This window comes from Pangasianodon hypophthalmus, chromosome 22 (genome assembly GCF_027358585.1).
Source record: "Pangasianodon hypophthalmus isolate fPanHyp1 chromosome 22, fPanHyp1.pri, whole genome shotgun sequence".
NCBI classification, from domain to species: Eukaryota; Metazoa; Chordata; class Actinopteri; order Siluriformes; family Pangasiidae; genus Pangasianodon; species Pangasianodon hypophthalmus.
Window position 1 is genome coordinate 17,690,720 of NC_069731.1, and position 15,777 is coordinate 17,706,496.

The 15,777-nt window shown below is 37.2% G+C and overlaps 2 protein-coding genes across 3 annotated transcripts; both read right to left on the reverse strand.

Annotated features, from left to right (window-relative positions):
* Window positions 1–111: 111 nt before the first annotated feature.
* On the reverse strand, window positions 112–5,782 carry pdx1 (pancreatic and duodenal homeobox 1). Its single transcript, XM_026938149.3, has 2 exons — window positions 5,270–5,782; window positions 112–2,839 (listed from the first exon to the last, which is right to left on the reverse strand). Exons 1-2 carry the CDS (start codon window positions 5,655–5,657, stop codon window positions 2,484–2,486), a joined length of 744 nt encoding a protein of 247 aa, XP_026793950.2. The 5' UTR covers window positions 5,658–5,782; the 3' UTR covers window positions 112–2,483.
* A 6,716-nt stretch (window positions 5,783–12,498) lies between these two features.
* Window positions 12,499–15,616, reverse strand: si:ch211-140b10.6 (protein POLR1D-like). 2 transcript variants are annotated; one of them, XM_026937883.3, is made up of 3 exons: window positions 15,467–15,616; window positions 14,538–14,612; window positions 12,499–14,417 (listed from the first exon to the last, which is right to left on the reverse strand). In XM_026937883.3, the coding sequence occupies exons 1-3, from the start codon at window positions 15,493–15,495 to the stop codon at window positions 14,045–14,047; spliced, it is 477 nt and encodes a 158-aa protein (XP_026793684.3). In that variant the 5' UTR covers window positions 15,496–15,616; the 3' UTR covers window positions 12,499–14,044. The 2 variants fall into 2 exon arrangements, with proteins under 2 accessions (XP_026793684.3, XP_053084165.1); XM_053228190.1 differs by having other exon boundaries at window positions 14,538–14,644; window positions 15,467–15,603.
* Between the last annotated feature and the right edge of the window lie 161 nt (window positions 15,617–15,777).

The following is a 15,777-nucleotide window of genomic DNA, read 5'->3' on the forward strand; positions in this document are numbered from 1 at the left end:
CCAGCACATACAGACCAAAGTGACTATTATGGGTTAAGGTGTGTCACGTGACTATAAAACTCTGACTTTTTAAAATGCAACATTTTTTATGAATTTCACACAGTGGAAATTGCATTCTACAGTTGATATCCTGTCATGGGTAATAATGTCAAGGAATTTGGGTCTGAAAATAAGGTATATGTCTAATGCCATTTAAATCTTCGCAAATAACTGTTTATTTGGTTCACTTCATTTCACGAATCGTTGCAAATAGCCGAAATGAAAGCATCAGATGCCTTTTACTCGTGTAATGTACAGCAGCCTGGTGTAAATATACAAAATTATGAATAACATAACACTACATAACATAACATAACATAACATAACATAACATAACATAACAACAGCATGACAACATAATATAATATAATATAGCATAAAAATATCTAGTGATCTAGAGGCTTATGAGGCAATCGCCCAGGAATAAATTAGACTTGGTTCTCATTTTGTTTAAATGCATAAACAGATTAATTCAGGATTTTATTGTCATCTTCATAATATTGTGCTGACATTCAGAGATCTAAAATAAAACGTGTCCACAGGAAAATATTCAGCCTCCTGCTGCCCTCTAGTGGCGAAAACGCAGGCCGCAGGTTGCCTAACCCCAGATATACATTTAGTTAGATATAATTTCGTTACTTTGGGATTGAAATGACCTGCTCAACATGATCTCACGGCTGCACATGTATAATATTTTGCATTAATCAATTTGTATTTAAATATGGAAGTTGGGAAGGTGTGCACGAAAAAAGAAATCATGAAAGCACTAAGAGGGGATTTAAATGGCCTTCCCTGGAATATAAAGTGTAGTGAAGTATGAAAACACCTGGCAGAATAAAGAGGTTGAGACTGGGGGCCAATTTCACTTAAAAAGCTTATTTTCCCTTATTATTGTTTCATTTCTAAAAAGAAGAGCTGGTACAGTCTTGCCTAGTCTGTATATTCATGGTTATTATAATGACACTGGTCATGGTTGATGTGTGAGCCATTATATCATCATACGAATAAATAAAAAAAAAGAAAAAAGATTACTATCCTTGTGAGGAACTTCATTTGAAATAATATTTAAGGCAGTAAATGCTATGCCTGCTCCTAAATCTAACCCTAACCTTAACCTCAGTAACCAAAAGGAAATCCTTTGGCTCTTTTATATACATATTTTTAAATGTTATTCTTTTTTAAAGGTGTAGTTTATATTAAACAGCTGTAACTTTCCTTGTGGATGGGGTGTTACATTTTATATTAACACAAAGATGATAACCAAAAAGTGTAAATAACATTCAGAATGATGTGTAAATCAATAGTTCAGAAGAAAAAAAAAATCCAGTTTAATTTCTCCAAAATTACCCTTCTCCAAAATGTAAAATACTTCACCCCTGACAAGTTAAACTTCTTTATGGTTGCACTGAAAAATCCAGCTTGGTCTGACCAGCTAGCAGCTTCCAGAACACAGGCCTAGGTGCTGAAACTGGTAGACCACAGTTAGCAGAGGATAAGTGCTTGCAGAAAAGAAACAGTTTCTGAATTACTGCCACTAATGCTCTATCAGAGACATGTTGTTTTTAATAAAATAACGCAGCAGTAACATAATTAGAAAATCTCAATCATTTATTGATCAGTAATAAGTTGGAAAATAACTTACCAGCTGGGAAACATGGTCTACCAGTACGACCAGCTCGGCCTGTGCTTTGGCAACTGGTAGCTGGTCAGACCTTTCAGCAGGGAGCGAAATCCGCACATTTCATTTTACGCTAAAGAATCGAAGCTAACATATGATGATGTGTTTGGTTTGGTAATCTCAAGTGCAGTCCTTTTTAATGTAGGGTGAATATTGGTCAAGTGGGACACTTAAGCTTGATCCTCTGTATCTTCACCTGTATGTACTTCAGTGATCTTTACTGAGCTGATGCTTGGGAAGTAAAGAGTTTTTTCATTGTATATTTCCACTTGCCAAAAGTATTAACACACCTGTGTTGCATAAAAAGATTTTTATATTAATGCATATTTCAATCCAAATAAAATACAGTGAAATCTGTTAATTAGATTACTAGCATCTGTCCTTACTTTTATTTTTAGAGTAAAGACAGTAATTGTCCCACAATAACAGCATCACATGAAACATTACAGGGTGATGAACAGAGGCTGTAAGAAGCACCATTGCACGTGTGTTGTGGTATTTCAGCAGTTTTGCATTTGAACAGTGTAAGAGAGATCTTAAGCTTTTTATAAAGGTGTCCTGTGAAGAGACAGAAAAAGTGCTCTTTTCAAACGTGTCCCACTTTAGCAGTGTTCACCCTCCTCTGCAGTAATTCTGGACAATGAACTGCTGGTCACGTCGCCTAGAGCTTTTATTTACAGCTGGAGTTTTTGAGTCCAAGAGTTTTTAGTATTTATGCACAGGGTCCTAAATTTCACGCTTCTTCCTTTCAGCACTGCTGAAGTGTTCAGGCGGGGTCTCGCGGAACCGAAGGCGCGGTGTGAGACTGCAGAGGTGAAGGCGGTGCCGCGTGCGCGCCACACGCGTCGTCTCTGAGGTCGCCGGAAGTGACGGAGGAGTCTTGCTCGGGATCCGTGCCGCGTGCCCTCCGCTTGTCCTCCTCCTTCTTCCACTTCATGCGCCGGTTCTGGAACCAGATCTTGATGTGGCGCTCGGTGAGGCTGAGCGTGAGCGCGAGCTCGACGCGCCGCGGCCGCGAGATGTACTTGTTGAAGAGGAACTCCTTTTCCAGCTCGAGCAGCTGCGCGCGCGTGTAGGCCGTGCGCGTGCGCTTGTTCTCCTCGGGCTCCGCCGCGTACGGACCTGTGGAGACGCACGAGACAGTCGCAGTCACTTTATAAAAGTTTACCACAAAGTTTTCACAGCCAGAGAGCCTAGTGTGTGTGTGTGTGTGTGTGTGTGTGTATGTATGTGTGTATCTATAGCACAAATTACAGATTACAGCACAAATTTATTTTACCTTATTCCATGCATGTGTGTGTGTGTGTGTGTGTGTGTGAACTTGCTCAGTATGTCCAATTTACACAAATTCCTATCAAATTCCTATTCCTATCTGGGTTAGCTCTTCCTTTCTCATCATAGTCTGTAAAAGTATAAAACCATACATCAGCCCTATGATGCTGGCATGCATCTGTGTATGTTTTACCTGTGTAAAGAAGAAAAAAAAGTCAAGTTTACATAGTTTTAGTCTTGTCCTAAATATAATTAAAAAGCCAAGTCATGTTAAGTGTCCTATGTTTGCTCTTTTTGTGCATCTAATTTTTAGCCAAACTTTTAAATCTACTATCTTTCCCTGTCGCTGAGGAAGTACCCTTATGTTTTGTACCTTTAATATGTGTCTTTTACCTGGAATTGTGGATATAGTGTAACTTTAAAAAAGATTTAACATACATAACTAGACTATCATTAATTTACAGAGTAAACCTTGTGTAAAGATATACTACATGCACATTTCTACGGAAAAGATACATATTAAATCTATAAAAGGCGTACGCTTGAAGGTACCACTCCAGCAACGAGGAAGGGTACAGCTGGATACCCTTGTGTGAGGGTGTACTTGTTTATTTATTTATTTATTAGAGCTGTTTATTCCTGAACTTTCTTCCCACAGAATCCAAACAAGTTACACAGTTGTTAAAATGTTTTATAATTATATTGTACAATATTACGAGTATGTTTAAAACCGTGGGCCTAGACAAATTCATATTCTTAAACTTAGATGTAGGATTTATAGGCTATTAAGCTCATTTTAAGTGAATGACTTTAGACACAATGAAGACTTTAATATTTATTTAGGTTACAATAATCTAATAACTATTAGGTTATAATAACTTTAAAAATATTTATAATGGATGTAATAAGAGTCCTGACTGCTGTTACCATATTAAATGTAAATTTAAAAATGATGGACCCCTTGTCTACCCTTCTTAACCCCTCTGGTCCCTGGAGCCAACTTTTAAACAAATGTGACTTAATGGCAAGGAAAATATTCTCACAAACCCATAAGGGTTACACGGAAAAGTCAGGTGTTGGGATGAAATCTTCCAACTTTGAATTATTGTTGCATTATCATCTAATACAGTTCTGTTAAATTCTTACATTGCTTATATACAGTATATGTCTGTATCTGATTACAAGTGATGATATGAAACAAGGTTTAATTGTAAACGGTTACGCTCTTAAAACTCTAAAATCTTTGTAAATGAGGTATTGTAATGTAAGCACTTCCTCTTATGATGCAATTGCTTAGGGTAATAATTATATAATAATTAACTAATAGTACAGGATAATCTTTTTTTTTTTAGTTTTATGGTCAATTTAATTTTTTATTATCAAATCAATTTTGCGTCAATGCAAGTTAATACATAATATAATATAATATAATATAATATAATATAATATAATATAATATAATATAATATAATATAATATAATATAATCCCTTCTAAACTACTAGCAAAATTAAAGTCACATAAATTTCACTCAGTTCATTCCATTAAATTGTGTGATATTTTTGATTAAGTTGAAATAGTTTTTAAAGAAAGCTTCACTCTGGCCTTTCCCTTTGGGCTTCATACGGTTTTTACAAGGCCCTCGAAACCGATCTATATACATACAGGCTACCATAATATCCACAATTAGATATACAATATATATTAAATAAATTTATTATATATCAGCAAAGTTTTAGCTTTACCTTTTACTATTTGCTGACATTTAAACAAACGTATAAAATGATATTGCGTAGACCACCAAGGCTGGTAAATGAGGGATGAGAATCGTATGAAGAGCCGAAAAAAAGTACCTGAACAAAAATATTCCGTCCTAATAAAGTTATAATGAAAGTGCCAATGCCAGGAGTGTAACGAATACAAAGAACAGGCCACACCATTCTTCCAACCACTGAACTATCCAACATTTACGCTATTTAGGCTAGTGTGTATAAATTAATATGACATTAGAGAATTATTCTGAGCATTTCACAAAGGCCTCCACGGTAGGCAAATACAAATCAAGTCACCTATCCATGACAAACCAAGCCGACTTACGCTGAAGTATATCTAAAACTGTCTACACAAAATAAAGGCTAAATGGCCGGATTAAGTTATTCGAACAACGCTTACAGATTTTTACAGATTCTTACAGATTTAGTTCATAACTTTAGGTTTAAGGTTTTAAAAACCATAATACAAATCTGTGGGTAAAGATTGTTGGGCAAAGTACACCCATTACCTGTCCATTGTCCTTTCCAGGCATGCGTGTGAGATTTTGTCGATTTCATCCAAGGGAAAGGAAGATGGCACCTGTTTCGTTCCGAGCACAGGTCCAAAGAGTCTCCGTAACCCGTGAAAGTTTGGAGGGGCAGCTGTTGGGCTTGTGAGTGGTGCAGGTGAGGCACTGTCAGGTCTTCTCGTCCAGGCACATAGGACGTGATATCAGGAAGATGGTTGTGTTGGTCCTGGGTGCCTAATGCAGGAGAAGCGTAGACGGATTGGGTCTGCCTGGTCATATAAAGGCACGGTGGCGGGCTTGGGCTGTACTCCTCATTGTGTGGCCTCTGATAGGCACAGGAGTCCTTGTAAAGGTGACTGGCTGAGTAGTAATGTTCTTCCCGATTCATGCCTGTAATGCAATAGCGGGAATAGCGTCCTGTCCCTGTGCGTTAGACTCCTGTGCTCTACCTGCGCGACTGGCGCCGCTTTAGGGCCTCCAGTAGGTGTGTCACCGGCACCATGTGACCCTGCTTCACCTTAGCCATTGGTGTCACTGTTTACACAAAGAGCCGACAACAAGTTTTCATTCGTGTCTCCTTCGGGGCTCGCCAATAATTGAACAGGACTGGCCGTGTTCAGATCAATGGCTTTAACAAACATCTCTGTTTGCCCATGACTTATCAAGGCTACACCTGCAGTTGTCTCGGGCGAGTGAAGAGACACAAAGTGAAAGACAGAGAAAGACTCCTGCATCTGCCTTCTGTGCTGCTGAGACGCAAATGTCTTGAGCAGCTTAAATACTACAACAGCTTTGCTCCAAAATTGGACGAACTGTCCCCCATTGCAAAAAAAGGACTGTTATCATTCAGTCTAAATTGCTTTATCAAGACGTGGTGGATGAAGGAATCAAATCGATATGTCACAGATGCACAAAGAGATGAAAACAAAACAGAGTTTGCAAACTGAGAAGTTAAATCATGTTAAGTTGTCCAGCATTGAGTTAACATATACTGTCTTGAATTACTTGGTGTTCATCTCTGTCCAGCAGTGAGTTTTTTGCTGTTTTTCTTTTGTTGTTTTGAGAAAACCAAACCAAGGTTAGAGAAAAAGCAAGTTATGTGTCACGAGACCTGCTTGACACGCTCACGGCAACGCCTGAGATTTATAAAATGTCGCATCAAATGGCCCATTTAACTCTAACTCTCATGCACAGTCTGTTATGGACACCAGCAACAATCACCAGAACACATTTTCCTCTCTACCTGTTGCCCCACGTCCCTCTGAGTTTACCTACCATTAGGCACGCCTGCTGTCGGTCCATTAAACTAAAGCCCTCGTGGTTAAATAAAACCAAGATGTTCGAAGTAAACCAATTATCATGGAGTGTGACAAAGAACTCAATTAGCACTGAAATGTACATTGGGATGGACACTGAGCAACCACATATCACCAAAACAGACAGAAAAATGCCCTAAAACAGCCCTCAGTCCTGGTCCCGGAGTACCACTGGCCTGCTCAGGTTGGTGTTTTTTCCTTCTCTGATTCACCCAGTTTAATCTGGTACAGACTTGTTAATAAGCTGAGGGAAGGGGAAACACCAAAAAGTGTTCAGAGTGAAAGTGCTCCAGGATCAGAATTGAGATGATTGCCGTAAAACATTGTACACTATGGAAACACTTACAGAAAAATCATATACAGTTCACATCATCATAAGTTTTTCCATATGTGAGTAATATGCGATCATGTAAAAAACATGTGAAGATGCATTTCACTGTAGTACATGGCACATGTAAATTCAAAGTAGTTACTGTATGTGGCATCATACGAAGAATGTGATCCCATGTTAAAAAAAATAACAAAAAAAAAAAAAAAAAAAAAAAAAAACCATAACCAACATGTGCAAAACATAACATGTAAAGTGTCTAAGAACCAGGGAGGAAAGATGGACTACATGTATTCTGTTATGGTTAGAGTACTTGAGTATATAGCTTACTGCAACTAATTAAATCATAGGACTTTTTAAAAATAAAAAAATTAATGCATTTATTCTCAGAAGACTGTAAGCCATATAAAAGCCAGTTTGTGCAAATGTAAAATAACTACATTTCAAGACCCAGTCAAAATAAATCAGTTTCCTAAACTTCAGGTCCAAATGCTTAGCAGCAGTGTCTGAGACAGGGAGACAGATGAGCGTCCCTGGACCAATTTATCCTGTATAATCTTCACTTCTAAATGCTTGAAAGGATGTAACATGATAATGATGTGCAAACTATGTGAGCCAAATCCCATGAACATATAAGTACTCACAGATCAACATAGCTAGCCATATCTTTTGTAAGGGGCATCTTTGCTAGATCGCTAGAACCATGCATCAATTATCACAAGCTAGTTAGCTAGATAACACACCTAGCAAGCTCCTGAAACCAGAGCAGCGTTTGGTTAAGTTAGCTAGCCAGCTAACGTTACCTTCCGAGGTGGTTTTCACTTCAGCATAGCTCACTTTGTTAGTTAACACAATTGTTCAAAAATCCATTCCTCAGATATAGATTGTTCAGATTAGTTGCGTCAGTTGTACATGTGTAAAAAAAAAAATAATAATAATTAAGTATTTACTTTTAGTCATTCTTTTAAAATTTTTACTCAGGTGAGCCATTACTAGCACAAAACCTTTACAAACTGAGCTATTTGTTTAACACTATAATAAGTAACTAATGTTTGTTGTCTGAACTTTGCTTTATTAGTTTAGCATCGGAGCTATGAGGCTAATGTAGCTGAAAGTACTGTAAGCTTATAGGGTCTAGTTATAGCAAACAACACGGTAGAATCATCACACACTTGTCTCTAACCATGTTGCGTCATTATGGAAAGTATTTTAAAACAGAATCATCACCTATGTAGTTTCTTACACTGTATTGTATGGCATACTATCATCTCTAACAGTACTTAGCTAAACTAGCCTGTCTTGCATAGCTAATGGCCACCATTTTTTCATTTATTTCAGTTTATATATTTATTATGTGAAGTGTAGCTGCTATTTTGTAGAACTATCTATTGATGTATAACTGAGGCAATGATGATTTCAGCATCCAGTTTGCACAATGCTAAATGGTTTGTCTTACTTGTTAGCTATGCTAGCCTTTAGTGAAAATAGAAGACAGAACTTGGACTGTCAGAAATAAAGGTACCAAACTGTATTTTCTTGTCACTGGGGTGGTACTATCAAGGGGACATATCGAGTACCATTAGTATGTATTTTTAACCTAGGAAAGTGCATGTGGTGTACCTTTAATTAGGTTTTAGAGTAAGGTTTTACAGGCAAGTCAGAGGTTCTTAAATGATTTTTAAAGATGAACAATACATACTAAAGCCACAAAAGATGTGTTCTTGATTGTACCTCCCCAGTGACAAGGAAAAGTATAGTTTGTTACGTTTGTTTCTGAGAGCAAGGACATTTTTAACACTGTGGCACGTGCCACTTTTTCCTGTTAAACCACTTGTGTAAGGTGCAAGATGGAATTAGCATCATGAATTATCCCTGAGGTTGAAATAATGTGATAATGTGATCCCTGGAGTGTTTCTCTTTTACTTTTCTAGATCGTGTAGATGTGTAGAAGTGTTTTCATTACAAATGATATTATCAGCAATGTTGTTGTTGTCCTTCGTCTTTCGTCTGCTCCCGTTAGGGGTCGCCACAGAGGATCATTGGTCTGCATATTTGATTTGGCACAGTTTTTATGTTGGATGCCCTTCCTGATGAAACCCTCCCCAATTTTATCCGGGCTTGGGACCGGCACTGGGAGTTCACTGTCGTGTGCTTGGGTCGGTTCCCTGGCTGAGAATCAAACCTAGGCGACAATGAGAGCACCGTGGCCTAACCACTAGTCCTCCAGGAACCACATGATATCTGCAATAACGTGTAAAAAGTAGAATCTTAGCAATATTTACATAAATTTCAGAATTTTTTAGTATTTGGTCTGTCCCTTTTTTTGCCTTAATGATTCTGTGCACTCGGGCTGACACAGACTCCACAAGTTTGTGTAAAACCTGATGATCCATGTTAGATCAAATCCATCGGTGTGTCGTCTGAACACGTGCTTCAGTGTAAGGGATAAGACTCATGGAAAATCTGACCTTTTCGAGACAAAGGAGTTAACAACACCACTAATATCACAAATTTAGTGACCTAGAAAAAAATTGAATATTGAATCGTCAAGATTTTGCACATTTCCTTTTTTTTGTTTCAGAATTTTCAGAATTTTAAAACTTTCTGTTTATTTCCAATTTTATATTTTTTAAAAAATCCCAGATTTTCAATGTGGTCTCAGATTTTTTTGGACCCCACTGTAAATTTTGGAATATTGAATTAAATTAACATTCATGTGGAAGCATAATGGACATCCTGTTGTACAAGATACAGTGAATTTCTATTTTGACACTTAACAACTAAAAGAGAGAAAAAAAATAAATAAACAGTACAAATTTGCCTTTTAACCTGTCTGTGGCTGTCCAGTACTCAGAACATCTGTGATACAATGCTGTGTTTACCTGCACCTCTTCAAACGCTATAATGGCACTTTTTCGTATCTAAAATGGGGCTCTCGATGTTGTGCCATAAAAGTACGAGCAAACCCATTCCTCTCACACCAGCCGCATGTAGCACAGCTTAATGGTGTTTATATATGACTTTCGTTTGAAAGGGAAGGAAATAGTTATCCGTGATGATTACGGCAATGCTGGAGGCGCACAATGAGGTTTATGAAGCGTGAGAGAGACGGCGCGGTTTGATGGCACATCTACGGACGTTATGAGAGCCTTAATGGTCTTAAGTGATATGGAGTGGAGCGTTGCCCAGCCAGCAATGAAAATACAAAATTTTAAAAAGCACTGCTAGGTGAGTTCAGGTGGTGATTAAAAAGCTTTTACAGAAAAAGAGAAGGATAAATCGTGAAACCGTTTACAGTAGGGTGGGTTTGGGTGTTACGGGACATCGGGTAATATGGCATGTGCAAGTCACAAGCAGAAACATTCGTGATGATTTAGTTTCTCACTAAACATCAATTTAAAATAATAATAATAATAATTAACATGTGTAGAGTCATTCTCCATCTCATTTAGAAAGACAATGAAATGCAGTCTTCAGTGTGCTGATGGATAAGACAACGTACATGAACAGGATGGTATAAGAAAGCTTAGAGCTTACCATTACTTCAAAAAACTATTACCTTTAAACTGAACTCTGATTGAAGCTTATCCTGTACTTTCAGGAAAAAACTGGATGATTACCTGATGATTGTCACTGGGGTGGCTCCCCTAATGCGTATACATTTTGCACTTTTAGTGAGAATTTTTTACTTAGAAAGCAACATGTAAGTGTATCTTTACAGCTTTACTTTAAAAATTAATTACGTACCTTAAATCATTTTTTTAATCCACATTTCCAGTTGAAACATTAAGACTGTGTATCTATGACTCCAATATAAATATCACATGCTTTCATATCTAAAGTACTGCATGAAAAAAGGGTTAGTGTTTTGTCTTATTATGTCTCATAAAACAATAAATCTAAATCTAAATATTCACAAAGATGGGATATTTGCACTCTGAAAAGGAACAGACATGTTGTGCCAAGATTCATTTACTGGAATCTTCCACTGAAACAGAGTAACAACCAGAAAATGTCTGAGGTTAAATAAAGAAAGAAAGAAAAAAGGAAAGAAAGAAAGAATCAATTGCAACTGCAAGAAATGTATATTTGTGTAGGTAATAACAAAGTGGGTTATTTTTAACCAAGCAATTTATCACAGAGTGTATATTTGAGCTGTAATAAATAAGATACTCTTTTGGTCATTTGGTTCATTTTCAGGGCAAATGATAAACTTCAGTAATGTGTTTTATTCTTATGGCTTCCCTTGATGCGTGGGGATTTTTTGAAATAATTAGCAAATTAAATCATGTCATATCAATGCCATATAACTCTAAAAAACCACAGTTATACATTAAACACTTTGCTTTTGGTGAGATCTTTAAAGAAAAACTGAAAAACACACATTTGGCAAATGAATTCATGTTGATGCAGATCATCGTATTGTACATTTTATCCACCACACATATGTATTGTGCAAAAGTTTGTACCCGATTTTGTAATAAATCTGTACATATTTATTACAAGCAGCTCAGAGGTTGAAGGTGGTTATGAAGGCAATATTACATACAAGTCATTAAAGAATATTTATATCACATTCAAAAATGGAGAGGCAAACTATCTTCACTCGTAATACACTATTTGACCATTTTTGTTACCTGGAATAACGAATATCTGTTTTTTTGTGGTGGAAACCTTTTTACCTGCTTTTACGACAATAAGAAGAGTGAGAGGCTGGCGAGTGAACACATACATACCTAATCCATGTCAGAGCGAGGCGATAAAACCTGCTTACCCAGTGGCGACAAACGAAAGCCTGCGCAAACAGTGTTGAACTGAGAGTAACGCAAAAGGAATGATAATGAGATTTCGATTGAATTCAAAGTCGTCCATGGAAGAAACATAACCACATCATAAATCACATCGTTTGACAGAGGGTGCAAAATTTGTAAAGAGAAAGCAAATAAAAAATGAGTGAACTGGAGGAGCCTCGGCGTGGTCTTCTGTTTGTTGACAAAAGTGGCTCCTTTAAAACATTTCATTTTCTAAGAGCCTTTAATGATTAATTCATGATTCGAAATTAAACAAGTGTTGAGTGTGACTGCGTTACAGTTATTCGGTTTCAGATGTTCATGTCAAAGAAGGTGAACAAGTGAAGCAATCCAAGCAGCTGAGGCTTAAAGCTTTTTCTGTGGTAGTGCTGGGATTTGAACTCACAACATTCTGGGCATGAGTTCAGAACCTTAACTGCCTTACTATATACATCAGAGACATTACGATGATAATTACTACTGAATTACCATTAATCTTAAAATCCAGTGTGGTGAGGCAGTCAAAAGTCTTAAGTGGTGAGGCAGTCAAAAAGTCTTAAGAAACTTTCTTCTCACAGGTTCTTCTGTTGCCCCTCAGGGGAGCCCTAAAGTAATTATCCCCTCCACTCAGGAAGCTAAGTGTCCCTGAAGGTTTTTAAAATGTAGAGATTAGACAGGAATATTTTATTATATTTGATCTACATATTTTGTTAAGCCAATTTGTGGTATTGTGCCAGAGGTGTAGACCGCATGCAAAAAATTATATCCCACAAAAATATTACATCACACTAAAAAAAAAAAAAAAATCCCATTTTTATTTGCTTTTTCTTTCCATGATGGATTTGCATGAAAACTCTACAAACCAACTATAATCAAAAAGAAAAGAAACAAATAAAGAAAGTTGTACAAAATTCTATTTCAGCATCATTGCTGTGTAACAGTGGAATCAGTCAGTGTTTAACAGTACTAACGAAACCCGTGCTGCTCAGAGAAAAACCTGTGTAGTATATTTATTATGAGATCTAATCATCATATTGCTCAACTATGCAGTATATGGCATTAAAATGTAAAGTCAAGTTCAAGCTACAAGCTGAGAGGTTAGAATTAAAAATAAACCTGCATCTGCTGATACATCTGACAGAGCAAACAGCAACCCAGACAGATGACGACTTCGGGCTGATTTGTACTTCTGCATCTGTAAATCTGTAAACACGTGCAGGCGTCAGTGTGCAGACATTCACACCTGTCAGTGGATTTGCTCAGGGTGTGAACGTGTGCACTAGGGGGCAGCGGCAGCAAACCGGAAAATACAGAAAAACAACAAAAGAACTGGAAAGTATATTGAACTTTATTTGTTTAATTTATTTAGTTTTTTGAATTCATTTAAAAGACTTGTTTTTTTTTCAAGTTGCACCATCATTTTCCCCTAACTGATGTGCAGCTTGTACTATAAAGCTGCAATCGTAAAGGATTTACTCAGTCCAAGACTCGCTCACTTTAGTGACTCATTCAAAAAAATAAAAATAAAAAAAGAATAATCAGTTGTGAATGAAACATCTCTACATTTCACTGTAGTAGAGACAATGGGCCACATTTATCAAGCTGGATATGAACAATTTTTTCCGTAAAACGTAAAGGCATTCAATCAGGACAAAAGTAATGACACCCTATAACAGGCATTAGGGTGTCTGTGGAGCCTGATGCACTGCAGTGGACGAGCTGTATTACTGGATGATATGAACGATGCGCTTTCTTTTCTTTTAATGCTCATTTTGTCATCTCTGTGAGCTTTTATAGAGGTTTTCTGGGTGTCACTAAATTATCTTTGTGTTCTGTGGATATGTAACTTACAGGTAAGTATGAAGAATATCAGTGTGAAACTTTTGTAAATCTAGCAGGAAACATTAGTTTGGTTTGTTCCATTGTGTGTAAACGTTTTGGACAAACTGAACTAAAAATTCCCGCCAAAAGGTAAATAAAAATAATGTTGTGCCTTCTCCTGGCATCTGTAGCATTGTCGTTAGCAAATCATTGCCTCATTGATCATCATTGTTAACATAGGAGACAAACTGTCTGAGACAAATTAACACAGCTATAGTAATCCAGTTCTCAGAGCTGAATTAGCCTGTTGGAAAATATCACAATTAGCAAATCTGGCATTTCTCACAGTGGATTTGTTCAGCGATATATGAAGAGCCATGTTAAGGTTTTAGCGCTCTGCATGTCGGCTCATTGGCTTTTTCACTTACCAATAAACCCCTCTCCTGTTTCTCTTGCATCCTAGCAGAAGTATAAATCAGCCCTTAGAAAGTACATTTCATTCTGTAGAAAAGGTAGCACATCATTTTCGAGTCCTGTCAGTAGATCTTTTGTTTGCAAGGCGTTCTCTGATGGGTGACCGGGAACGAGTTCTATTTGATTGGTTGGCGTGATGGGGGGCGTGGCCTGTGGATGCTAATTCACTCGTAGATGAATCACGGGGCCTTGAAGACTGGGAATGAGAATGAGGACGCTCTGTTCTGTGTTTGGTGTCTTTTCTATAGCCGTGTTCTCTGTCCTCTGGGCGGTGATGTGACCCTCGATCTCCCTCTTCCCCGCTGTCCTCAGCTCCTCTCGCCGGAGCTGAGCGGCTCCCGGATCCGCGCTCAGCCGCACACGGGCGCAGGGTGTTCAGCAGAAAGCGTTTATTGGTGCTTCCCAGAGGACACTTCATCCTACAGCCATGAAGTAAACGTATTTTATTTGGAAGGGTTTCGTCTTCATTAAGACAAGTGCAGTATGATAGTAAAGTATGATAATAAATGCATTCAGGAAAGTGATGAGAGGGGGCTTACCACCCGGCTGGACCCATGGTCTCTGCACGCACTCTGCCTCTGTTGGCCTCTTTGAGCAGCTCCTCCACTGCACGTCTGTATGGAAGAAAGCAGCATTCCTTCACTTTCTAAACCATGGACAGCAGGAACAAGACTGCTTTGTGTGTTGGGAATTCACAGGACACCAACATCTGTTACATTTTAAAATCTGTGTCTTTCATTTTTCTCACAAAGGTTTAAAAAGTATTGTTACAACACTTTGTATTAGGGCCCAAGTGCCATGGTTACAAACAATGGGCCTCATTTATCAATCTTTTAGTTGTCTGTAAATGTTTTCCTTTCACAAAACACAGGATATAAACGTGGATGGATGAATAACCTTTGACATACATACAAAATATGCATTTGTCACGCACAATACCCAAGTAGTAATATATATATATATATATTTTTTTTTTTTGTTTATTAACTATTATCTGAAATTCTGACCAAATTCTGGGGTGTGTCATCACAATTATATAAACAATTATTCTAGTAAATCCACTTGCAGATGCAAATGATAATAGAAATGAGCATGCAAATTAGTGCATATCAATGATCCCTTGCTTCATTTGTATATTTGAATAAGCGTGCCAAAATGTAATTAGAAATAAACTCTTGTACTGATGTATACAGGTTAGGTTCTGATGAATGAAGGCAAAAATACGCCTTTTAATACTTACTCGTTAAAGTAATTGTTGCATTTTGGTAAGATAAAAAAAATAAATAAAATAAATAATAATAATAATAATAATAATAATAATAATAATAATAATAATGAACTGAGCTAGCTAGGAACGGAGTTAGCAAGCTAGCTAGCTATCTAAACTGAGCCTAGTTTTAGCGTAGCATTGCAGACATTCCGAATCAAAACGCGTTTTTTTTTTTTTTAACAGATAAAGGTCACCTACCTTTCCAGTTCATCATCATTCACAGCCATTACGCAAAAGACATGTAAATAACATCGAGGTTTATTAGCGATTCATTTTGCATTTGCAAACTGTTTTGGTTTTGTGCAGCTGAGGACCCGATTAGGACCCAGTTCCTAATGCCTAACGACTTTCCTGTTTCAATTATTAAAACGAATTACAAATGACTTTGTAATTCATAAACTTGTACAAAAAACAGACATAAAAATACGTACTATTGTGATATATTACATATGTTTTGTTCTGAAAAAAAAAAAGCTTTAAGAATCCCAAACAACCGTCGTATTTTAATC